The sequence below is a fragment of the Panthera tigris genome, chromosome X (assembly GCF_018350195.1).
Source record: "Panthera tigris isolate Pti1 chromosome X, P.tigris_Pti1_mat1.1, whole genome shotgun sequence".
NCBI classification, from domain to species: Eukaryota; Metazoa; Chordata; class Mammalia; order Carnivora; family Felidae; genus Panthera; species Panthera tigris.
This window is the reverse complement of record NC_056677.1, coordinates 56,855,958-56,882,685: the sequence shown is the minus strand read 5'-3', so window position 1 is coordinate 56,882,685 and position 26,728 is coordinate 56,855,958. Positions and strand designations below refer to the sequence as shown.

Here is a 26,728-nt window from a genome sequence, read left to right as displayed (position 1 = left end):
CTTCACCTTCCTCACACCCCAAGTCTCCTTGGTCTGGACCCCACAACATTCTTCAGCATCGTTCCTTCCCCTTCTCCCTCACCCCTTTCATGTTCTAGCATTATCTGATTGCTTACAGTAGTTCCCCACATACATTCCAAGCCCAGCACTGTGCTCTTTCATGTCCCTGTAGCTTTACTAACACTATTACCTCTGCTGGATAATACCCTCCTTTCCTCTTCCTCTAGAGGATACTCCTATCCATCCTTAAACAACTCATCACAGGAGTCACCTCCTTCAGGGAGACTTCTGTCTCTCCTGCTCCTTCTTTGGTTAGGTGCCCCTCCTGTCTGTTCTCACAGTACCTGTGCATTTCTCCATCACATCCTTTTATATTGCTACTCTGTTTCTACGCCTCTTTTCCTCACCACACTGTATACTCCTCCAAGGTGGAGACCACCCATATTCCTACAAACACACTCAGTTTGTACCCCCAGTGCCTAGCTTAGATCCTGGACACTGTGAGCACTCATCAAATGTTTTTTTACACTAAACTGAGAGTAAGCAACTTCAAGGTCACATGATGAAGCTGTGCAGGACTAACATTAGTTCAGGATGTTACACACCTGAGCCATTACTCAGAACAGAACTTCTCACTCAGTGGACCATAAATGGATTATAGCTACAAGACACTGTGCCCTTCAGAGATATCTACCCCATTGTACCATATGAATATTGCTGTGCTGTGGGATATGATTGGGAGACGCTATGCTAAAGAACGTTCTGCTGTTGGCAACCACAGGGTAGCAGAGGTCCGACAGGTATGACCATCTCAACAAAGGCAGAAGCTTCTTGAAAAACTCAGGAGAACTTACTCTCACCAGGCCTAATGCTCAACAGGAACCAAAAGAGTGACAGACACCACTGTTCCCCTCCCTCCCAAAAACATGCACACACACCCCCACAATAGCACTGCCATTGGGCAGTCCTCAAATTATAGCTATTGACCCACCTCTTTATTTTAGCCTGTCTTTGAGATGCCATTGCAACGAGGCTAGGATAGGCCATGGAGGAACTAGCAGTATTATTATCAGGTGAGTTGTTCTTGGTTTTGGGCAGCTCAAACTCTGCCACATGATAGTATTGGCACTGAGTTAAGTAGTTTAAAAAGTGTTCTCGAGCCCACTGCAAATGATCTAGACGCTTGCTGGGGTTGACTTGTTTCATGGCGAGCGCTCCTTGAAATGCTGGCACCAGCAGGTACTTCAGGTCGGTGGAAGCAATCTCTTCCAAATCTTCATTTTGGCTGGAAAGAGCAAAGAGGAGGCTGTGAAGCCTGGATGGGCAATCACACTGTAGCCCCTTGCTGCCTGGGGGAGGGGAGGGCTGCGGTGGGTGTGCGAAGGGAGAAGGCCTGAGGAACAGTGGCCGGTTTTCTTGAATGAAGGTGGCTGGCTGATGGCTCACACCCAATGCCTTTGCAAAGAGTCGACACTAGGGAGCAGAGTCGCGGGATATCAACTATCTCGAAGCCAGGTGGAGAACGTAAACAAGGTACACAAGATCGCAGCGGGAGGTGGGAATGAAAGGTTCCTAGTCCTTTTTAAAAGGGTCTCCTCTACCCAGACTCAATGCCTCCACCCTTGGTAACCATTATTACCTCCGTTCTTAGCCATTATTACCCTGTCCCCCATACCTGAACAAGTCGAGCTGTGTTAACATTTCAACAGCCTTCTTAAGGAGGTCTAGTCCCTTGAACACCTTATCTTGGATTATCCGGGAACCGGTGGGCTCAGTCGCTACTTCCACTTCGTCCAGAAGCTGCTTGCTGGTTTCAAACAGCTCGGGAAGCCGCGGTGGCAGTAACTCGTCCTCTGCTGTTGCCATCTTGGTGGGAGGAAGGTACGCGGAAAACCTCACTTCCGGGGTCAAAGGCAATCTTGGAAAAGGAGAACTCGGCGAGTGTGAACGAGACCGGAAAGAGCGCCGTATTGGTCCAGTCGCTCCGTCGTTACCAAAGCGACAAAGAACTTCCGGAAGCCACAGGTTGCAGACACTAGCCACCGGTTCCATAGGCTTATTTTTTGCAGGCTGCTGCCTATCACAAGTAGTAGGGATCTGCTAAAAACAAGCAAACAGGCACATCCCTGGGTGCTGTTTTACGGTTTGCTCCTCGTGGCCGACGCCGAGCCGGGATGTTCCGTGGGTTCTGAGCTTAGCCCCGGCCAGACGAGGCTGAATTCACTGCGGGGGCAGGCTAGGCGCACGCCTCACGTCGCGAGGCGCTCCCTTTGTTGAGGGGCCGGGGCAGACAGGGGCTCCAGGCGCCCCCTCGCTCCCTAGGTTTGGTCGTCTGTGCGCTTGAGTGCGAAGTGCAAAGGGCGCCCCCCTGCGGCTTCCATGCATCCAGCCTCGGGAGCCCCAGGCTTCTCCCAGCCAATTCTGGGGCCCGCCCTCTTCCCATTCACGTCACCCTCCTCCAGACACACACACGCACGCACGCACGCACGCACGCACGCATGCACACTCTACACCCCTCCCCCACACCCCTGCGACCTATCGGCGGGGCTCCTACACGCACCCACCCCTCCCTCACACACCCCTGGTAACCTGCAACTCTAGTCACTCCACAGTTTCCTTTCAAAAGTTACTTATTTTGTGTAACCTTCTTTTATACCCCCCCCCACCCAAGCCACTGAAAATTTTCACTTTCTGTGAATCTGTCAAGACACCAACGACAATGGATTACAGCTAGCGATTTACAACTCTATTTCCCTTACAAGAATGAGTCCGATTAAGTTTTACACCCTCCCAGCTAACCCACTGCCTGGGTCTTATCTAGTGCTCAGTGTCGTAAGAATAGAAAAAAAAAGTGGTCGGTTTGGAAAGCAACCCAATCATGCGGAACTGCGGTGTTCAATAGGGTAGCCTCTAGCTACATGGGGCTACTGAGCCCGCGGATGTGGCTATTTTGAAACGAAATGTGCTGTAGGCATAAAATACACAACCAATTTCGAAAACTTACTACGAAAAAGTAATATAAAATATCTCGATTTTCACACTGATATGTTTAAGTGCTAATATTTTGTATATGTTTGGGTTAAAGATAGGGTTACAATTTCACTTGTGTCTTTTCACTTTTTTAACGTGCCCACTAGAAAACTTAAAATTAGATATCGGGATCACATTATATTTGTACTGGACAGCAATGATGTAAAAACAGAACTCCAGGTCTTTGAAAGAACGGATGTCATTGCTTCGAATGAATCAATATACTGATTGCCTTCGGACACACCACAAGTTGCCCTAGGGGATTTAAGTTAAGCAGAATGCACACTGCCTAACCTGGAAAATAAGTTCTTCAACTAAATATATTTTAAACTAACTTTGGTTGAGAAGAAAAAAAATTCATGTGAAAACAACTAGAGGGCAACATAGGACAGTACAGAACTAGGGGATACGCTGTATTGCACAGGCTGTTGGAAAACTAAGAAATGACAAGTCATTCTACGCTAAGAGTACTTCAGAAAGCTTCTTAGACAGGATATGCAGTCTGAGAATTTCAAAGCTGGAAGGGGACCTCAAAGAGCAGAGGAAAAAACTGAGACCAGAAAGAAGTGACTTGCCCAACCAGTTGTGACAAAGCCAGTGTCTTCTATGTTCACTTGTTTTTAACCTATATCTATCTTAGATCAAGTAGGATTTAAAAAGATGGACAGGCCCTTTTAAGCGGGACTCCATGAAGCCCCAAGCTAAAACAGCGCTTTGCAGGAGGGAGAGGGGTGTGGGGCGCACTAAGTGTAGGTTGGAAAGGCTTCCCAGGTGATTCTAAGAAACCTCCCCTGACAACCCCCCAGCTTTAGAAGCTGAGGAAGAAAGGTGGCTCTGGCAAATTACTTATTTGATTTGTCTGGCACCTCTAATTACTCTAGTAAACTGAACTTTCAGGGTCAGTGACTACAGGAATACAAAGAAGATACAAAGAAGATAGTACTTGTGGAGGAGACTTGGAAGCTCAGTAATTGTGGGACTACAATAATGTGTTTCTGTGCATTTGCTTGGATTAAGACACAGCTTTGCTGTCGCCTCAGAGAAAAAAAAAAGTATGCAGAAATTGAATTTGCTCCTCAACTTTGTAAGCCCTTTTTCTATGGCTTTCAAAATAATAGTCTTTATGGGAGTTGCCAATTGCATTCAGAGTGCATATTCAAATTGTTGTGCTAAGTAGTGCACTGCATCCTATTCTGAGGTGATCCCCAGATTAAAAAGTGGTTAGAAAAAAAAGCAACAATAAAAATGAGTTGTTTACTGTGTTTCTGTGTGTAAACACTATCACATTAAAACATCCTAGTGATTTTAATTTTAAGTCCTAGTTTAAGGGAACAAGAAGGGCTCTTGGAAATCATGGAAATAAACTTTTTGAAATAGCAGAACTGGCTTTCCAAACCAGGTTTTAGGCAGGCCCATAACTTCTTTTTCTTTAAAAAAAAAAATTTTTTTTAATGTTTATTTCTGAGAGAGAGAGAGTGCGAGTGGGGAGGATCAGAGAGAGAGAGGGAGACACAGAATATGAAGCAGACTCCAGGCTCTGAGCGTCAGCACAGAGCCCGACATGGGGCTCAAACCCACAAACTGTGAGATTATGACCTTAGCCGAAGTCAGACACTCAACCGACTGAGCCACCCAGGTGTCCCAGGCCTATAATTTCTAAAAGGGCTGCTGTATTTGAATGGATACACGGAGGCCTGCCAACTCAGCCTCTGGCCCACCTTTCCTCCAACCTGCTCAGTGGCACCAAAGGCACCAAGGTAACTCTGTGGGATTCGAGGACTCTAACTAACACAGTAGAAAGGACGGTAATCTAGCACAGCCACCTCATTTAGCAGATAACGAAACAGACCGAGAGGTTTGGTGATTTGTCCAAGGTCACACAGCTGAGACAACTGACTAAGCAACAGTATACAGAGCGAGTTGGGATGAGGAGAAACTAGAGTCCAGGAGAATAGTAGAAAGCATTTTAAGTAATCTATATATGACTGCAGAAATGAGATGACTTTTCAAGTATTTTCTGATGTGACTCCCTGATAGACATGACAGATATTCATTTGTCATGTTTGACTCTTTTTAAAAAATTTTTTTGATGTTTATTTTTGAGAGAGAGAGACAGAGCACGAGTGGGGTGGGGGCAGAGTGACGGAGATACAGAATCCGAAGCAGGCTCCAAGGTCGGAGCTGTCAGCACAGAGCCCAATGCAGGGCTTGAACTCACAAACCCACAAACCGTGAGATCATGACTCGAGCTGAAGTTGGATGCTCAACCGACTATGCCACCCAGGCACCCCTGTCATGTTTGATTCTTAACACAAATTTGTCAACTTAGTAAACCAGTTGTGTGATTCAAGAGAAATGTTAAAGCAGACCTTTTCCTGCCTATCTGAATTGGTGTGCTTGGCAGCTTAGACCTTCTCCAGTCTGCTTTAGAGGATCAACTGCTGTTTTGTCCTGAGTGAGTAACATTCTACTGATACTTGTACCTGTAATGCCAGCAACAGCACTAGATGAGATCTACTTGTGTAGGGGGCAAAGCCAAGAGCAGGCTGTAACTGGCCAAAAATTATTTGTGGAATAATTACTTTCTCGTTCTTAGTGTTTAAACTATCTTCAGCAAGTTTTTTTTTAAGTAATCTCTATGTCCAACGTGGGGCTTGACCTTATGACCCCAAGGTCAAGAGTCACATGCCCTACCAACTGAGCCAGCCAGACGCCCCTTCACCAATTGTTTTTGAGATTAGAATTTGTCTGACTAATGGCAAGAAGCTTACTGAGCCATGAAAGGAAAAACTCCAAAACAGCAAAGACTGCATTAAATCAAAGATTTCAGTTCCTACTTCTATATCTAACTTTTAGGAATGTGGTTCTGCAGTTAAAAATACTCTGGACACTCAGATTTGAGTTCCACCTCCTCTGCTACTGAGTAACTGTATGACTTTGCAGAAGCCCCTTCCATCCTTCTTTCTACATTCTTTGTTTGCTACCACAATGTTAGGCACTGGGAATTCAAAGAGAAAGGAAACAGGGTTTGAGCCCTTAAGGGGCCCATAGTTCAATGGAAGAGACTTGTAAACAAATAACCAAATAGTGATTGGGTAAGAATGGAGGGAATAAGTTTGGCTCTGAGTGGGGGGCATTCCCATATAGGTCAAATTCTATACCTGACTTACAAGATCCTTTCTGATCTAATGCTGACATCTTTTTCATTCTCTTCCTCCATGGACTCTAAGCTCTACCTTTAGCAAACTCCTTGTTCTCCAACACCTATTGTGCTACCTTAGGCCTTCATGCATTGATAGGGGCTGTGCCTTCTGCCTGGAATGTCCTTCTCTCCCTTGTCTGCCTGGAAAATTTCTATTCATTACTCATGACCTAACTCAAGAATCCCTTCTTTCAGGATGTATTTCCTGATCTTTCACCTGTAGGTGAGACACCCTCCTCTAAGCTCTTACAACACTTCACTTATCTCCCTATGATAGGTAGTACTGGGTAATGGTTTTCTCTATCCACAGCTGTCTTTCACTAGACTGAGAGCTCCTTGAGGCCAGGTAGAGTGTCTTATTAGTCTCTGTTTACCTCAGCATAGCACTTCACACCTGTTCAGCAGGGACTCAGTGTTAAAGGAAAAATGTTCCATAACAACAACACTTAACCTTCTCCAAGCACTCACTACTGCCAGGTGACCATGCAGAGTTCTTCACATGCATTTTCTCAACGGATTCTCACAACTTCCATTAAGAAGCTGATGTTACAACCTTGTTTTACAGAAGAGGAAACTGGCTCAGAGACGCTGAAGTAACTGGCCTAATGGTGTTGGCTTATACTGGGATTTGAACCCAACTCATTGAATTGAGATCCGATTTTAGAGCTCAAGCTCTTAACCACTATATTGTACTATAGAAAAGGGGGGGATTTACAGACCTAGTGAAGAACAATTTACAGACGTAGGCCTGAACATGACATGACAGACCTAGGCCTGAACATGAGGACATGGACATGTAACAGACTTGTGTTAACAGTAAAAGGAAGTAAGATCAAATCAGTAGGCTGGTCCGCATTATGGAGAACATACAGTCAGCCAGCGGAGTGTAGATGTGGTATAAACAATAGGAAGGCATTTGGTTCAATTAAAAATTTATTGAGGACCTATTACATGCCAGCCACTGTGCTAGCTACTGGGATATAAATTTGCATAGTCTTTGTTCTCGAGGCTCTAACAGCTAAGGTGAAGGAGAGAAAGACAACAAATGATTTCGGTGTAATGTGGTAAATGCCTTTATAGTGACACATGGACGGCATGATGGAAACACCCAGGAAGAAAGCCTAGCCAGGGGGGTTCACAGAAGGACTCTTAAAGGAGATGATGCCGAAACTGAGTCTTGAATGGTGACAGCATGTGTAGGGGAGCTTGAACCATGCTGTTATTATTGGAACATACAGTCAGAGGCAACAGCAAATAGGTGATTAATTTATTCACGATGTATTTACTGAATGCCTGCTATATGTAAGACACTGTTCTAGGCACTGGAATGAACAAGACAGACAAAACCCCTGTCCTCATGGATCACGAAAAGCAAGCAGGGGCTACTGCATGCTCATTTGTATAACCCTTAATTTCTAAGAACTTAGATAAACAATGTCTTAACTGAGCTCCATAGTAGCTCTGAGAGACTACAGTAGATATACTTGTCCAGCCTTTCCCAAAGTATGGAGGCATACAGGTGATGTGACAGACGAATTTAGGTGGTACACAGAACAGTGAAAACATTTCAATAGGTCTAAGTGAACCCCTAGTAGCCCTCTAAGCACCAGAGATAGAAAGCTTCACTTCCCACGGTTCCCTAGGTGACTCCACTCCACCCCCATCTGTCGCCATGGAGATGAGGGGCTTCATTTCTCCAATTCCCCTCCTCCACCCCTAGGTGAGCCTCAGAAAGCCCCCTCCCCATCTTCATGGAAAGAACTCCACACTCCCCAACCTTTCTTCCAAATCACATCCCCACTTCTCAAGCTGTCTCCATAGAAACTAAAAGCCTCTGAGAACAAACTGAGGGTTGATAGGGGGTGGGAGGGAGGGGTGGGTGGGTGATGGGCATTGAGGAGGGCACCTGTTGGGATGAGCACTGGGTGTTGTATGGAAACCAATTTGACAATCAATTTCATTAAAAAAAAAAAAAGAAAAGAAACTAAAAGCCTCATTCATCCCCCTTCCTCACTCATCTCCATGGTGACCCTCAGCCCTACCCCCGGGACAGTACCAGGATCAATCTCTACTACAGGTCTAGAACTCAGGGAGGGCTGGAAGGAAGGTAAGGGTGACTCCTTGCTGTGGTTTCAGTCTCTGTCTCTCCCAGCTTTGAAGGCATGGTGACCCCTCTTTCAAACAAAGGGGGTTAGGAAACTACAGTTTACAGAGTATCAGTTAATTAGGTGCCAGGCACTGGGCTAGGTACTTAAACTCATAACCAGCCATTTTACAGAGCTTAAGGAAGAGAAGCTCACAGAGACGAAGGCACTTGGCCTTGTTGCCCCCACCGAGCCCCTTATCATCCTCACTGAAACTGGGCACCAAGAGGATTTTATTTCCAACATTCTCCTTTGCTATATATGACCTTGGGCAAGTAGCTTCCTGTCTCCATGCGTCACTTTCCCCATCTGTAAAATAAGACTGTTGGACAAATTGTCATCTTGAATATCCCCCTTATTAATGTCAGGTCATAATAGTTCTGATTTTTTCATTGATTTTTCAGGTATGAACACTGGAAAATCTTTTAAGGTGTTTTTGTTGTTTTTTAAACTGTCACAGTGGAGGTCTCCAAACTTTTTTGATCAAAACACTCCAAGTTTTTGTTTAGAGTCTCTCATGGTTTCTTCTAGGGCTTTTGGTTTTGTTTCAAAATTTCTATTTTGAAGTAATTCATAGGAAGCTGCAGGGTCCCGGTCTCGTGCATCCTTCACCCCACTTCTGACAATGTTGGCATCTTGTATGACTGTAGGACAGTATCACAACCAGTTGACTGACAGAGAGACATTCCACGGAGCTTATTCAGATTGCACCAGTTTTACATGAACTTATTTGGGTGTGTGTGTGGAGTTCTGTGCAGTTTTGTCACACAGGGAGGTCCATGCATCACAGCCCCAGTCAAGGTACAGTACTGCTCAGCATTCACAAGGAGTCTTCCTGTTGTCTTTTTTATAACCACATTCACCTACTTCCTTCCCCTCATCTCTAGTCTCTGGCAACCATGTATCTGTTTTCCTATCTATAATTTTGTTTCTTCAAGATTGTTACACAAATGGAATCATGTATATATCCTTTTGGGATTGGCTTTTTTCACTCAGCATAGTTCCCTGGAGATTCATGCCAGTTGTTGCCTGTATCAATAGTTCATCCTTTTCATTGCTGAGTAGTATTCCATGAATGTACCAGTTTGTTTAACCATTCACCCGATGAAGGACATCTTGGTGCTATCATAAACAAAACTGATAGTTTTGTTTTTTATTTTGGTGTGTTGTGAACAAGAGATGTCTTTCACAGAGCAGAAATTTTTACTTTTGATGAGGTCCAATTTATCAATTTTTCTTTTTGTGAATTATGCTTTTGGTGTCAAGCATAAAAAAGCATTAAAAAAAGCATAAAAATCCTTTCCCTAGCCCCAGGTCCCAAAGATGCTCTCCTAATTTTTTCTAAGAGTTTTACAATTTTATGTTTTACATTTAGGTAATGCATTTTATATTTGAAGTTATCCGTAACCGATCCATCGTGGGTTCTGTTTTGTATAAGGTGTGAGGTTTAGGTCAAGGATTATTTTTTTTGCCTATGACTGTCCGACTGCTCTAGCACCATCTGTTGGAAAGACTATCCTTCCTCTACTGAACTGCTTTTGTGCCTTTGTCAAAACTCACTTGGGCAGATTTGTGTGCCGCTACTTCTGGGTTCTCATTCCTGTTCTGGTCTATGTGTCTATCCTATCAGTATTGCAGAGGATAGGCTTTTGAGACAGAATGCCTAGTGCCACTTGCCAGCTTGGGTGACCCTGAGCAAGGTACTCTCCCATAGCTCCCCATGTCACTCAGTATAGAAAACAGGCCTTCAGAGCCCCACACGATCTAACTGCTGCCTACCTCTCTGTGCTTATTTCCTATTATCCCACCCCTTACTCACTCTGCTCCAGCCACACTGGCCTCCTGACTGTTCCTCAATCACATCACATGTGCTCCTACCTTAGGGTCTTTCCTGGGCTGTTTCCTTATTGTCACACGCTGTTTCCTTATTGTAGAATCTTCTTCCCACAGACATCTCCATGGCTAACTTTCTCACCTCCTTCAGGTATTTTCTCAAATTTTCCCTTCTCGGTGAGGCTGTATTTAAAATGGCAAAGCCTCTGCCGCTCCCCTTTCCCTGATTTTCCTCCATAGTATTCATCACCATCTAACATACTATGTCATGTACTTATTTTTTGTCTGTCTTCCACAGCAAGAATATGAGCTCAGTGACAGCAGGCATTTTTGTACTATTCACTGCTGTATTCCTAGTGCCTAGACTGTGCCTGGTATTAATACACCTTTGTTGAATGAAGTGGAAAGATGGATGGATGAATGGGTGACCGAATGAATGCTGTGAACCAGGGCCCACCTCACTTGAGCAGCCTCTCTGCCCTTTGGCTTGTGCCAAGACAGGACCCTAGCCCCATCTACTTATCTCTCTAAGGCTGACCACCAGGTGGCAGTTGGAGCCTGAACTCTAGCTTCATTTGCTCCTCCCTACCCCTTCTCCTAGCCACCTGTCAGTCTTGCTCAGGACTGTTTGACCTTCTCTGTCTAGGCATGGCCAGGGGATACTGTGTGAGCTGTTGAACAGCGTCAGTACCTCAAGCTTTGCATCTTTTTCTCCTGGTTTCTTTCCTCACCCTGCTCTCTGTCTCAGATTCTGGCCATTAGGCTGCCCCAAGGTCACTTCTGTAGCCTCTAGGACATCAGGACACATGGACCTAAAGAATTTCATCTCTGCTTCTGCTCAGCCTCAGCAAGCCTCTCCCAGTATTATTACACACCTTGAAGGAATAAAGACTTGATACTTTAGTGCCAGGGTCAAGCCTTTTGAGTTAGCCTGCATTTGGATCTCCACTGTGCTATTTATTAACCCTATATCCTGGGTGATGTTGGGTAAATGACCTAGATTCTTCAAGCCTTAGTTTTCTTAGCTGTAAAACGAGGATGATAATGGTACCAAACTCACAGGGTTATGTGAAGATTCAATGGGATAAATGTGTACACTGTTACCAGAGTGCCTGGTATAGAATAAAGGTCATGAGAAAAACCATTACGGGCTGGGGTGGAGATAAACGAGACCAGATGTGACAAGAACTGGCCAGGTAGTATGAGGAGGGTGCCACCTAGGTGACAAGGAGCCTGAAGCAAAGAAAAAAAAAGATAGAAGATCAAGGAAGGCTTCATGAGAGAAAACACATTTCAGCTGCAGCTTATAGAAAAGTCAAACTGCCAGACAGTCAAGCTGGAAAGAGCATTCCAAGGAGAAAGAATGGTATGTGCAAACAGAGAGAGGTATCAAAAAGTGTGGGCACATTCCAGTAACTGTAATTAGTTAAGTATGACTGAAATGTATGTTTCTTGTGGGAGAGTGACAAGAAATAAGGACAGATAAGCAGGGGCCAGATCACAAAGGGTGTCATGTGCCAGGTGAAGGAGGGGGCACTTGATCTTGTGGACAGTGGGGAGTCATCAAAGAGCTTAAAGCAAGGAAGTAGATGGTCATAATTGCCGGCTTGGCGGTCCAGCTGCTATGAAGGAGACAAGAGACTAGAGGCAGGTGAGAGAAGAGTTGGGCTTTGCCTAGAGAAGTATTAGAGATGGAGACCAAGGGATAAAGTCCAAGGACTGTTCTTCAGAAGAAGAAATCAGCAATCAAGTTTTTCTAAGAGCTTGCCTGAAAAGGGAAGGAGAGCTAGGGCCAGAGAAGGATGTCATAGAACAGTTGTTATGTTTTAACACATGTGAGACTTGAGGCTCTTCTACCCCCACGGAGCTTGGAATAAATGAATTGAGTGAGTGGGTGGAAGACACCCAGCACAACACCTACTAAGTGGTGCTATCCCAGATCCAACCTGGCCACCACCCTCAGACTTTCCTCTCATCTCTGAGCCAGAGTCCCATGATACAGCGGCTGAGAGGCTGGGCAATTTACTCAGAGCTTCAATTTCCCTTCCTCTGAAGGAATTTCCCTATGACAGCCCCATAGAGCCGAGGAAAACATAGGCCAGTCAGGGAAGGGATCCCATGTTGCTCATTTCCTGGCACCTCGAGATGTTAGAAAAGCCTGGCAACTGTCCTCTATTTCCTTTTCACTTTCAAAGGCCTTCATCCCCATCCCCAAGTTCTCTGCCTTATGAGAATTGTTGGTTCTTGGTCTCTAAGGCCTCCTGCAGCTCTAACAGTCAAGGACTGTACTGAGTGTAAGATCCCCTGATTCATTCATGGATAGAAACACATTTCCTGTTGCCATAGATAACAAGGGACTTTTGAACTAGAAAAAGATGCACTTGTTTGTTCTTGTGGAAAAAGCACTTCCTGCCCTGGCATGGGCCTATTTAAAAGTACTCAAGGTCCATCCAGGTTCAGGTTTTGGAGGAAAACTGAAGGAGCCTAATGGCAAGGCCCAACCAGAACTCAGCCTGCTCCCTGCCTTGCTGTCTCTGAAGCTCATGGGTGGCAGCCCCAAGCTTGCTACCTTTCCCATGTTGGGGACCTTTGCCTTTCTGGCCCAGTCTGGGGTGAAAATATGCGAGTCTGTGGTGGATAGGACAGAGACAAATGAATATCTATACTTATGTACTCTGTGTTAAGAGCTTTATAGGTATCACTGAATTTTATTTGCACAGCAAGCCTATGAAAGAGGTATTTGTATCGTTATTCTACAGATGAGCAAACTGAGGCTCAGGGAAATTACAGAATTTGCCTAAGATTATTAAGCTAGTTACTGGTAAAGTGAAGAGTTGAACCTCGTTTGTTTTTACCTCAAAACTCATTTTTACCCAGTAAGTTATATTTGTGGGGCAGGGTGGGCAATGGGGGTGAGCTGGAGGATGGGAAAAGAACCTCCCAGGATGACCCTTTTCCCAGGAGAAGGGGCTAGAAATAGGGTTCTCCTGTCCTGGGTGGATATCCCATCTCTAAGAAAGAGTAACTAGGAGTAGGCAGTATCCACCCAAGGAATCCAGAAATGGATTCATTGTTGCCTCTCTCCTTTCTTCTCCAGCCCCGATGAACTCCTGGGGCAGCAGGTGAGCGGGCAGACTCAGGTTTGCTGTTCCCTTAAACAAGCCTCTTCCCCCTCTCTGAGCCTTTTGTTCCAGCTATAAAATGAGAGTGTTTTCAGGGAGACATGGTCTCTAAGGTCTCTTCCAGCTCTAACACTCAAGGACTATATCGATTGTATTGTACTGTAGGATCCCCTGATTCATTTGCAGATAGAAACAAATTTCCTGTTGCCATAGAGAACAAGGGCCTTTTGAACTAGAACAAGATACACTCAAGGAGGCAAGATAAGTAATGTAAAGGGCATGGGCTTTGAGTCAGTGAGACTTGGGTTAAAATTCTGTACACTGGGCAGGTCACTTTGCTTCTCTGAGTGTCTTTCATCATCTCTAAAGCACGAACAACCACCCCTACTTCTTGGAGCAAGGTCATGTATGTGACAGTGCCACAGGAGGTACTCAAAAGTAAATGGGGTTCAGCTCTTGTTCCCTGACTCCACCTCACTGTCTAGCTCACAGGATACTCTTTTCTCTCCCCCACCCTGATGGCCAGGCTATATTTGCCTGGCCTGGGGCACCTTGTTGGATCCCCTTTGCTGTTGGACATCCACCTGAGCAACAACAACATTCTGTGGTTCTTCTGGCTTGCTCCTGCTGTAGGAGCTCAACTTGGCCAGGAATTCTCTTCAGTGCATCTCTGCTTCCAAAACTTGTGGCAGCTCCACTTGAGCCCCAATGGCCTGCAGTTACCTGCAGCCGAGGAATGGGATGGGGCATACCAGTCTTAGGTATTAGACCTGAGTCATAACTGACTGAGTACCTTTCTGTTTCTCCCCATCCAATACCATCTCCTCTATCTTAATCTCTCTGACAGCTCCCTGGCCTTTCTAGAATTAAATCCCTTGTCCCCAGCTTAAGGAGGCTGCCAGTTGGTACCAAGAGATGACTAGGTGGAATCTCAGAGTGGCCATGACATAACATACAATCTAAATGGCATCATCTTGACATATCCCACTTGGCCAAAGTAGGCAGAATTCCCAAGACACTTTCTTGGTAAGCTTCCTGCCCTTCAGCACCTCAGCTTGGCCTAGAACTGTCTCCAGAATGTGACAACCCACTGCCTCATGGCATCCCCAGTTTTGAGGCCAGTCCCTATTTCTATACTGTCCTTCTGCCCTTGACATCTCTGGATATCCAGAAGAATATTATTATTTGCTCAGCTAGTTCTTTGAGATTATGCCCAGGCTGGAGACTGTGGACTCAGGGGGCCAGAACCTGCACCTGTGTTGGAAGTATGGTTCCATGGGGGAAGAACCCTTCAAAAGGTACCCCCAGCCCTTCAGGACAGCTTTCCTAGTGAACCCTTAGGGCCTTCAAAGGAACAAGCCCACAGTCTTATGTTCAGGAGTCTGCTCTTGCCTCCCTTCATTCCATAGATCTCTCTGGCAATGCAGGGGTGACTTTAACCACGAACACCTTTCAGGGTCTGTAGTCCTCTTTAAGCCATGGAAGATTTTTCTGTAGCACAATGAAATGAAAAACTCCCAGGCATGGCCCCCTTGCCTGCAGGAGCTCAGACCCTTGGCTTCTCTGACTACAAAGTGATTAGCCTTCCCAGGGGCCTTGGTTGCTCTTGCTTGGCCAGTCTGGACTTTCCCTACCATAGCCTGCAAGCCCTGAAAGGGGTGACCTTGAGGAATGTGCCTGGCCACCTCACGAGCTTGACCATTTCTCACAATCTTCTCCACTGCTGGATGCTTTGGTTAGCTGCCAATGTGAGTGTGCCAGACTTAGAGTATGTATCTTGGGTGCCAGGAAGTCTCTTGGGCCAGACTAATGGGTGACCACAGTTCACCCTGTATGAGGCATGAGAGTCTGTGGGCTTCATGGACCTGGGTGGTGGTGACTGGCTTGTTAGTCACCTGCTATGGTTTGATCATCCTGAGAAAGAGCCAATGTCTGTCAGCTCAAGGCCTGACTAGGAAACTGTTGGGGGGGGGATACTGGGGGGAATTCTTTTGCAAGGCATGGCCCCAAACACTTTGGGAGCAGACAAATGAAGAGAATTAGGAAATATGTGATGGAGGATGAGCACAAGCAGGCCACAGGTGCTCCCTATATATAGAGGTAGACACATGGCAGCTACAGTGTGAATCCCTAGAGGACTTTAAAGAAGTCATGTTTGGGTCTTTAAGCCAGTATGTAGCCTCTGAGAACTATAAGAGACCTTTAGGCACATCTTCCCTTCCCTCCTACCTGAATGCTCATGCAGCCTCTGCTTAGACATCTCCCTCCCTTTCCAGGAAGCCTGTTCTAGCTATGGACAGTTCTGACTCCTAAGACAGGTTTTTTCCTTGTATGAAGTCCAGATCTGCTTCCACTCTTGGGTTCCAGCTCTGCCCTCTGGGGCCACATACAAATACGTCTGTTCTCTCAAACTCTGATGGAAGTCTGAAGCAAAAGACCCACGTTCCCTTGAATCCTCTCTCCTCCAGGCTAGGCAGCCGTAGCTCTTTCAATCAATCCTTATGGTGCTGAAGTGTCACCAAATGTAACCTGTGTGTCAGTTTCCTCATCTGTAAAATGGGGACTAAACCAGATAACACATGGAAAAAACTTAGACCAGTATGTGGCACATTTGTAAGCACTCAGTAAATGTGGGTTATTATCATTAAACTTGTATGTCTAGATTTGATCACTCTTTGAAGTCAAAAGATTGTGCCTTATTAATCTCCATATGGCCAATGCTTTGTCCAGTGTCTGGCACACAGAGGCATTTAATTTTATGTTGGCTGTGAGACAGTGATGTGGTCTCTAGTCCTTGTTCCATTCTACTCACTCTCCTTTGAACGTATTCTAGTTTGTAATACTTAATGTACGAAGCCTAGAACTGACCCCCGTCTAGTCATTTCAGGGTCAAGTAAATCACAAGTGTAAAATCTCAGAATCCCAGAATCTCACATTGGGGATAGACCTTAAAAGTCATTAATCTACTCCATGGAGTCCACCTTCATTCATCCCCCAGCTCCTCCATCTGATGCTACAGGCCCCAGCAAGTTGTCATCCATCTCATGGATATCCCAGTGAACCAGTTTCTGGGAGGACAATAGTTCCTTGGGGGGTTGGAGCCCTGTGACCTCAACACACACCAAAGGAAGAGTCAAGGGGCTTGGTTGAGCATCCTGACTAAAGCAGACATCTGTGCTTTGAGCCACTTCCTTTCCCTTCATTTCTAATTACCTTTTTAAATGTATGTTTGTCAAAGGGACAAAATGGGTTTCTGTGTCTGGGCATGTGGAGTAAGCAGTGATGAGTGAGTGAAAGAGGAGTAGTGAGTGGGGGTGGAAGAGAGAGGGAGACAGACAGAAAGCCGCAGAGAGAAACAAAAAGAGACACATGTACACATACAGAAACAGAGAGAGCCAGAGAGGGGAAAGACACACATACACACACATGCACACACACACACACACACACACACACACACACAGAGAAAGAGCAAAGAAAGAAATGTAGACAGTGGAGAGGGAGACTGAGACACATATATAGTCAGAGACAAAAAGAGCAAACGAGTGAGAGGGAGAGAAAGGGAGAGAGAGACACCTAAGTCACCAAGGGCAAGTGAGCATGGGATTCAGGCTGTCTATGTGTGGAACCTGGAACCCTTTCCCGCCCAAATGATGTCCCTGAAGCCTCTTGGGAAAAGGTAATCAGGCTCCTAGATTTTCCAACCAGAAAAACTCCAAAGGCCAGACCCTATAACTAGCCACATTCTTGTCTCCCTCCTATCAGCTGCCTCCTAAATGCAGTTCCCTCAGGTCTTGGTCAATAGACTGGGCATCACAGGGAACAGTCAGACAGTCCTTTCTCCAGCCACCCCAAGGCAAGAATATACATGCAGGCATCTCTGGTGATGCTGGCCTGCAAAAAGTACGCCAGTTTTCCAGACCAGAGTGAAACTGTGGCACGTAGACCCACTGACCAGACAAAAATATCCCTTGTGCCTGAAGTCCAGGAGAGCTTGGACTCCCTGCCACATATTGTCCCTACAATCAAGTGGCTTGGCCTATGGCTCCCTGAGCTTTCATTCTCAAAGGACCCATATTAAGCACCTGGACAGGAGTGGGGTGGGGATGAGCCCTGCATGAGAGGAATCCAAGGCCAGGCCTATGCTCACAAAGGGGTCCCAGAAAGAAAACAGCCAAAGCACTTTTCAGGCATAAAAGACATGTGATAAACTGAGCGAACAGGTAAGCGAGGCAGAATGAATAATCGACAAACACATCTACATTATGTACGAGAATAAGGATAAATGAATACCTGACAGCAGAGTGTGAACAGGCAGGGAAGAGCCAGCAAATTGGCCTCTCTTCTAACTAATCAGGAAAGGCTCTCTAGATAAGGTGGAATTTCAGATTGCTGAGCATGTCTGCCCTCTCTGTAATGTGATTAAAATTGGTTTAGAAATTTGTGCTATATTTCAAGTGAGTGCTGTGCTTAAAATGTAATTGCATTTGGCCGCATATTTGACATTCTTGAAATTAGAGCAGCTTGCATGCAATAAGGAAATTTGTCTAGAATGGAATTTGATTTTTAAGCCAACGCACAGAAGAGCAGTTGCAATCTGAGCCTCTGATGGATGGTTCCTTCAGGGCTGACTCTCTCTTTGCACTTCCCGTTCATTCGTTCATTCGGGGACTCTTCTCCAGCACTCAGCAGGAGGGAAGCTTCTTGACCTCTGACTACAGAAACCGCATTTCTGCTGGCAGTCAGAGTCTGAGTTATCGTGACTCCCTGATCTAGGCCTCTCTTACACATCTGCCAGCCTCAGACTGTATGCCAGGCTGAGGCAGTTAGTCTTTGTCACCCAGGATTTAAGACCTTGTTCTGGGATCTGAAACACCCAGATCTGGCGCTATGTTCATCCTGGTTTGTTCTTCTTTGTCAGAACCCAAAAGAGCTGCTGGGATTGCAGGCTAATTCTCTCTCTTCACTGTGGTGGAGGCTACATGGCTGCTCAAGATTAAGAGAGAGGAGAGGAAAGGAGAGAAAAAAAGAGGTGTCACATTTCAGGGTGTCCCAAACCCTTTTCAGACTAGACTCTGGCTGGTCAGCTGTGCCCATGCCATTGGTGGTTATAGAGGAACAGCCCACCTGGGTGATCCTAGACTCCTAAGGCTGAGAGGACTGCAGGGATCGTCTAGTCAGTCACCAAATATTTGAGCACGTATCATGTGCCAGGCACTGTGCCAGGTGCTGGGGTTATGGAGCTTTGTCCCTCTCTCAGGAGCTTCCAGTGCAGTGGGGATTACAGCCTTGATACACAAATGCACAATCATTTCATTATTTGCAGGTGTGTAAAGTGTTCAGGCAAAGTACATGTACTTGGCCTAGTTTACTAGTCTGGAAGACTTCCCTGCAGAATTAATAATTAAGGTCGAGGCTAGTAGGAGGAGAAGTTACCCAGGAGAAAGAAGGGTAGGGGATGGGAATTTGTAAGGGCTCAACGTAGAAGGGAGCGAAGTTCAAAGTACTTCACAGACTGATTAGCTTCGCATAGAAAAACTGTCTTGCAAATAACTGCTTTTAGTCACAAGAAGACCAGACTGCAGTGAGCCTGGTGTAGAGACATGATCCCCTGCCTAAGCAAGCCCATGGCTCAGGAACATCAGCTACGTATCTGATGGACAGTACACTGTCAAGCTGGCAGGTGGGTGGAGAGCAGCTTTACCTAACCTTTTTCTAACCTTGTTTTTCTTTCCTAGGCATAGCACCTAAAAGCCTCTAAGCTGGCACCACTCCAGGGGATAAGGCTGGCCTTTGTGTATCTCAACTTACCCTAGTAAACATATTCTGCCAAGCCACGGGAAAGGAAGGAACACTTACTAAGCACGTGCTCTGTGTCAATTATCTTTACAAATACCTCATTAAATCCTCACAGTGCACTTAAGAGGTAAGTACCTCTTTGTTTTTGTGGGTAGGGAAACTGAGGCACAGAGTAGTGAAGTAACTTGCCCAAGGTCACAGGACTAGAAAGTGGGCATGTTGAGAGGCGCCCAAGTGGCTCAGTCGGTTAAGTGTCTGACTCCTGACTTTGGCTCAGGTCATGATCTCACGGTTTGTGAGATTGAGTCCCATGTCGGGCTCTGTGCTGACAGTGCAGAGCCTGCTTCGGCTTCTCTCTCTCCCTCTCTCTGCCTCTCCCTTGTTCGCACTGTCTCTCTCTCTCTCTCTCTCTCTCTCTCTGAAAATAAAGAAAAGGAAGTGGGGGAGTTGGAACTCCAACCTGATGGGATTGATTCTCAGAGCAAGCTTTTCCTGCAGTTCGACAGCCCCTGTGACAGCTGTGATGTTCCTACCAAGCAGAAGTTTATCTGGGAGCAGACCTCACTAGGTCCTGTTAGCTGTCCATCCTGGGGCCTAACTTCAAGCCCAGCTGGAGGTGCCATCACCATTCTCATCACACCTGTGAAGGACCAGCTGCCAGAGAACTTGGCTCGTCAAATTCTAATCAGGCTTGATCTAGCACAGAGGTGCAATCTGCCAGGGAGGGTGCCAAGACAAAGGCTTGTAAAGATATCATTTGATGTCCCTGGGGGGGGGGTGGTGAGACTCCCTCCACGTGTCCAGAGCATAGTGTGAAAGGGATAATGCTCTGGAGACTTGCCAGCAGCTCCTCCTTCCCTCAGAGGAGACAGTGAGTTCTTGGAGTCCTTTCCACTCCTTGGGATCCTTGTTGTTTCCCACTCCTGGCTCATCTGGCTCTGTGCCCAGGTTGTGCGCAATGTTGGACTGCCCACTTTTAAAAGTTAGCACAATTTTTGGGGAGGTATTTGTGCTTTTATTATGAAAGAGGTTTGAGAAAATACAGCACAACATCCTATCTCTTCTGTAGAGTGAGCTGGGTTTTACTCTCTAATGCCACTTCCCAAGGGTCCCAAGGGAGTTGAGGTAGGCTTTCCTATCAGTGATTATATACCTGGGCTTTTTTCCTTATTGTCGTTTTTCTTACTGGATGTGTTTCTTGTGGAAGAACAGTGCTTTCACTTAGCATTGTGACTTCTAGCACCTGATTCTGACAGTAAATAGTGGACCCTGAAATAAAGGGCTTGTGCTTATTGAAGACTGACCCATACCCATGAACTGAGCCCAAGAACAGTGCTTCCCTGGCAGGTAAAATTCTTGTCAGTGGGAGAAAGATCACTTGGGAAAATAAATGCCAACTCAAAAAAGCCACCTGAGGAACAGAGAAGACATTGGGGCGTTGCTGAGTGGGAGGTGACAGTGGTACACTGGACTAAAAGCCATACTCTAAGATCTCTTCCAAAGAGATCACAAGCTTGTTTAAAGAAGAGTCAAAGTTGTCACAAAAATCAGAGCAAAGGCAAATGTTCACAGTGATCCTTTGATCCGACTTGAGTGACAGCTTGAGAAACCATCTTTTCCCTTCTCAAATGAGTTTCTCTCCCCAAACCTAGAGACAGAGTACTGGGCTTGGGACTGGATTTCTAGAATTAGGACACAGTCTCTTGGCAAAATATGTTTTCCCATCACCAAGTGTCCACATCATTACAACCACTATCTTTTCATATTTCCCCCTTTTCTGGAGGGAGAACTAATGTGCAGGATTCTCCTGTGGCTCAGAGCCCAAACCTAATTCACTTCTTACCCCTCTGACCTGGGGTCTGTTCCGTAGTCTACTGGCCAAAATTGACCACAGCAAACCTTCTGTTTAACATGTGCGTACAGGGGAGGGGGGAGTTTGAAATAGAGATACCCATTGCTAATTGTGTTGAATGAAGATAAATGAGTCCTTTGTTTCAATGAGAGAAATTTGAGGAAAGTGCCCAAGAAACCTTCACTTGGACAAATGAGGGGGGATGTCTAGGTTCCAGGAGTCCAGAGGCACCTGAAGAGCAAATGGTTTATCCTTTTATTCTCTTCTCAGAACCCCTAGGGCCTCTGCCAAATTGAGATCAAGATGAGGGGCTTCTCACAAAGAATTAAATACATATACACATACACACAGTGTGGATGTAGACTCATAGAGCTCCCAGACTGATGGCTGCTGGTGTCTACCCTCTGTATTTGCTGTTAGGTTGGGTCTCAACCCAAACAGCTCGGAATTCACTGTGTTAGTGGCTTCCCTCACCCATTTATATTGATCCTGACAAGCATTTGAGTTTGCAACCCTTATTACAACTCTGCCATGGAACAATGTGATAACTGCAAACATAGCAACAACCCTGATATTTGTATAAGGATTTTGATCTGTGGACCAGCAACATCAGTAGCACCTGGAAGCTTGTTTAAATGCAGAATCTCAGGCTCCTGAATCAGAATCTGCAGTTTAACAAGATCCTCAGGTGATTCAATTCACATTGAAATTTGAGAAGCACTTGTTTAATAGACCATGGACAATGGCCATGGGAACCTGGGCAGAGTTCTTGGGCCTCTGGATTACTTGTTTCGTGTTTTGTCACCTCCCATCAGTGACTCTATATTCTAAATCCTAAAAGGCCTATGAGTTTGTTTCAGGGACCGCAAGAAAACAGAGAGCCAGAGAAATGTATCCGATGTTGTAGGCAGTCTGGAAAGGGAGGTGATGATAGCTAAAAGGGAGAGACACACATGGAGCCAATCAATTCCTGGGTCCTATGGGATACTTAGAGTGCTCCCCAACATCCACTCCCTAGTATATTAAATATGACCTGGCTACCAGATACTAAAGCAGGACTAAGAAAGCCAAGGGTTATAGAAATGAAACCAGGCTGCTGAAAACAAACACAGGACAAGGGTTTTAGCCATAAAGTTCAACCAGCCACTTAACTGTTGTCTGCTATAAAGTTGTCACCCAATCACAGCTTGCACTCCTCCAGTGACGAGGAGCTCATTACCTCACAAGGTATCTATTCTGATTCATGGTTGATCAGTTAGTTCTGTGAAAAAGTTAATTCCTTGTGTTGGGGTGAAATATGCTTCCCCATGGTTTCTATCCATTTATGGGTCCTAGTTCTGCCCCTCAGGCCCCCCACCCCACCCCATCTGCTCTTGCTGTCTTGTGACAGCCTTTCGAAGGTACAGAAACCACACTGCCTTCAGTCCTCTCTAAGATAAACAGCCTCAGCTCTTTCAACTGTTTCTCATGGGACCTGAGTTCCAGCTCTCTCCCCAGCCAGTCTGTGCCCGGGGGGTAGGTGGGGAGGGAAGCACGATTGAGTGCAAAAGGTGCATAAAGAGAGACAAGAGGCTAAGCAACAGCCTGAACCCACAGCTGGAGACAGAGCTCCAAGTACCTGATCAAGAGGCTCAGTGTAGAATCTAAGGGCAGGCCTCTCGACAGAAAAGTAATAAAGGACTTCTGTTCACGGGGAACATTTTTAGAATGTGGGCTTCCCATCAGAGGGAAAACAAGGCAGGTTTTAAGCAGTTAGCCCTTGATGCAGTACTGGTTCCTTGGGGAAGACAGAGCAGTAGTTTTATCTCCACCTCCCCACCACTCTCACCAACCCCACTTTGTTTTCCATCACTAACTTTGTAGGGAGTAGCTCTGGTGCACCTTGTCGGTGGCTATCTCTGCCAGCCAGGGAACCCAGTAAGTGGGTACAGCCCTCACTTTGCCATGTCCCGTTTGCCTTGTGAGCTCTTTTCTGGTCACAGGACTGTCTTTTCCACTCTCTGGGTGATTTTCACGAATCTGCTCAAACATTCCATTGCCTAACCTACTTTTCATAGGTTACACTGTCAGTCACCTTCGGCCCTCCAACTATGGTGAATAATAACCAGAGCAATACTAAGAGCTAATATTTATTGAGTATTGAGTGTTTATTATGTTTCAAGCACTTTACATGCATTAATTTATTTAATCATCACAACAACGCAATGAAGGTACCATTAGCCCCATTTTCCAGATGAGGAAATTGAGGCACAGAGGGGTTAACTAACTTGCCAAAGGTAGCATGGGAAATAAATAGTAGTATTCAGACTCTAGCTCCAAAGCCCACATGCTTAGCCACTGTCACCTTTGAGACAAGTTTCCTCACTGTATCCACAGACCACCTATGTCAGAATCACTTGGAGAGTTTATTTAAAACTTCCAATTCCTGAGGAAAACTATCCCTTCATGCTCTATCTCACAGGTTGGACCCATCTTCCCTTGATCTTCTGAGGCCTGTGGGTCTCATAAACCAATATGTTTCTCACACTCAGGGGTCATCAGAACTGCCTTTAGAGTTTGTTAAAACACACACACACACACACACACACACACACACACACACACACACAGGCACTGGGGCTCTACCTCCAGAGTCTGATTCAGTAGGCCTGGGGTGGGATCCAGAAATGAGCAATTACCATCATTTTAGCTGTCATAAACACTGAGTAATCCTCACTTCAAATTTTCTTCAGCTTTCTTTATCCACTCCTGGCCTCCCTATGGCTCAGCAAAGGTCCTTACCATGTCTTTTAGCTGATGTGGGATCTCTCAACTCTCCACTGCACAGACCTCTCCTTTCTTCAGCTCTTAGAAGGCACCTTTCCCTTGGACAAAAGTGTATGTATATGGGTTCTTGATCCACCCTCTGCTGGCCTCCTGGGTGAGAATCAAGCATTTTTGCTCTCTTTCCTGTTCTCTCTCGCTTCTCTCCTAAATCATAAATGCGCTCAACACTGCCTGCAACAACAAAAAACCCAAACATCCTTTCTGCGTGAATTACTGTTCTGTCTTTTCATTTAGCATAAATTTCTTGAAAGAGTAGTTTATAACCTCCTTGGACAACTTACTAAGCCACTCTCTACATCAGTCTCTTTATCTGTGAATGAGGATTATAATAGTACGTACCTCATGATTAGAGAGGATTACGTTTATTAATATATGTAAAGTGCTTAGAGCACATGGTTAAGTGTTCATTGTAATTATTTGTCATATACATGGTAGCTATTATTTTATTATTATTATTTTTTATTTTTATGTTTATTTTTGAAAGAGAGAGAGACAGACTGCAAACAGGGGAGGGGCAGAAAGAGAGGGAGACACAGAATCTAAAGCAGGCTCCAGGCTCTGAGCTGTCAGCACAGAGCCCAATGTGGGGCTCAAACCCACGAACTGTGAGATCATGACCTGAGTGGAAGTTGGACACTTAACCACCTGAGCCACCCAGGTGCCCCTATTTTATTATTATTATCCACAATATCTATCAACCAAGTCTCAATCCTCCTCCTGAAATTCTGTGACTTTCAATTCTGTTTGACTTACCCCTCTGTTTTGTTTTTAATACTATTTATTGAAGAATAACACACATACAGAAAAGTGCCCATTTCATAAGGACACAACTCTATGAGTTTTTCCAAAAGAATATACCTGTTATGGGCTCAGATCAATAAATAGAGCAGTATCACTACCTGTAGAAGCCACCTTTTGTAAAAATTTACTTTTTAACCTATTATGGTTTTTATGTAACACCTAAAAATTTAGAAGGACAATGAATTTTATCGTAAATTACCTATTTGCTTGTATGATATTATTTTACAAATTACTTTGTAGCCTCATTTTTCTATTAAGTTCTGAAAACATAAAGCTATTTGTAGGAAAACATTGAATTAAAAAATTTTAAACTATTCATTATAATGATGTAGTGTCTTAAGGAAGATTTTCACTTAACAATTTTTTTAAATGTTTTATTTATTTTTGAGAGAAAGAGAGACATGGCATGAGCAGGGGGAGGGGGGCAAAGAGAGAGGGAGACACAGAATCTGAAGCAAGCTACAGGTGTTGAGCTATCAGTATAGGGCCCAATGTGAGGCTCGAACCCACAAACCACGAGATCATGACCTGAGCCAAAGTCAGATGCTCAACTGACTGAGCCACCCAGGTGCCCCAGGAACATTTTCACTTTTAATCATGTTAGCTATTATAGAGTTAGCATACTACAACACTGAAATGTTTAAAATTTAAATTTTATAGCAAGCCTGTTCGGGGAAATTTTTACTCACTGAAAAATATCATAGCTGATTATTTTTTCATTAAAAAAAAAAGAAAGCATTTGAAATTAAAATGTCTTTTTTTTCTTATTTAAATAAAGGTATTTTGTTTGAAGAAAAAAATACTACAAAATCCTTTTAATGAGTCACGGTATCTAGGAATTTTTACGTTGACTTGTTTTTACCGAAATACAATGTGAAATAACGTGAAATATGCTCACTGGTAATAATCTGGAGAAACTCAATTCACCTCTAATTCCACTGGGAGAAAACCTCTGTTAATATTTGGTGTCTATTCTTGCCAGGCTTATTCTATGCAAATGGAACTATGAGAGCTGCTCCTGATTCCAATCTGCCTATCACCCTTTCTGCTTTGGTCTCTGAGAACTTTCCTTTCATTTTTAAAGATGAGTGAGGGGGACACATCAAGGCTAAAAGAACTTGACCTGACTCAAAGTAAAGAAAAAACAAAAACAAAATAATAAAGCAAACAAAAAGTTCTTAAATTTCAAAACTTCTGGTGCAGTTTGTGTCTAAACCAGGGTTTAATGAATCTGCTTTTAGACAGGGCATTGTAGTTGGCCTCAGGTCTAGAGTAGCAGAAGCAGAAGAAAGAAACAGAAACTGCTTTGCAAACTATTTAAAACTCAAAATCCGTTGTGGATCTGAATTCAGAAAAAAATTATTTGCTTTTAAAATGTTGAATTAGACTTTATTATCTCTGAGAACTGGTGCTTTCTTGAAAGGGGTGGGATGTACGTATGACAAAGAGAGAATGTGAACTCTGATCAAACAGTTTATCCACTGGAGAATTATGGGGAAAAAGATGCAGAGCATATTACATCTGCAGAAAGTGCCAGAGCCCTCCCTCCATTATCCTGCTGAAGTTCCTGTCTTATTATTATCAACTGAATAATTCTGAGTTTGGTGACAGTACTGTTGAGAATTACAGCTGGGTGACTGCTGACATATGCTTGCCTTGCGACTGACTTTATATAATTTTAATTATATATTTAAAATTTGAAACTACATTTTGAATAAGCAATGTATTCACACCCTATTCTCAGCACTGAGTTTGTCTCCTTGGAGTTTCTTGTGTATCCATTCTAAGATAGTCTGTGTTCACTCATTCTTACATATGCCTCCTTTTAGTTTGGCTGGAAGGTACAAAAAGCTTTAGGGTACAAAGGTGGTATACATGAAACTGGGGATACTCTACTTCATTGGCAGGTTTAAAGTATTAAAAAATTTTTTAGGTTTACTTATTTTTGAGAGAGAGAGAGTGAGAGAGAGTGTGCAGGCCCTCACTTGAGCGGGGGAAGGGCAGAGAGAAAGGGAGAGAGAGAATCCCAAGCAGGCTCCATGCTGCCAGCACAGAGCCTGACCCAGGGCTCAATCCCACCAACCCTGAGATCACAACTTGAGCTGAAATCAAGAGTCAG

General features: G+C 44.8%; 1 protein-coding gene across 1 annotated transcript in view; it reads right to left on the bottom strand.

Moving 5' to 3' along the window:
• The window catches only part of IGBP1 (immunoglobulin binding protein 1), a 38,775-nt gene extending 36,642 nt beyond the window's left edge, over positions 1-2,133 (bottom strand). The window contains exons 1-2 of the mRNA XM_042974621.1: positions 1,676-2,133; positions 992-1,285 (exon numbers count right to left, since the gene is read on the bottom strand). Of these exons, the coding sequence (XP_042830555.1) occupies positions 992-1,285; positions 1,676-2,052 (671 nt within the window). The 5' untranslated portion in view covers positions 2,053-2,133. The remainder of the gene's footprint in view (positions 1-991; positions 1,286-1,675) is intronic.
• Between the last annotated feature and the right edge of the window lie 24,595 nt (positions 2,134-26,728).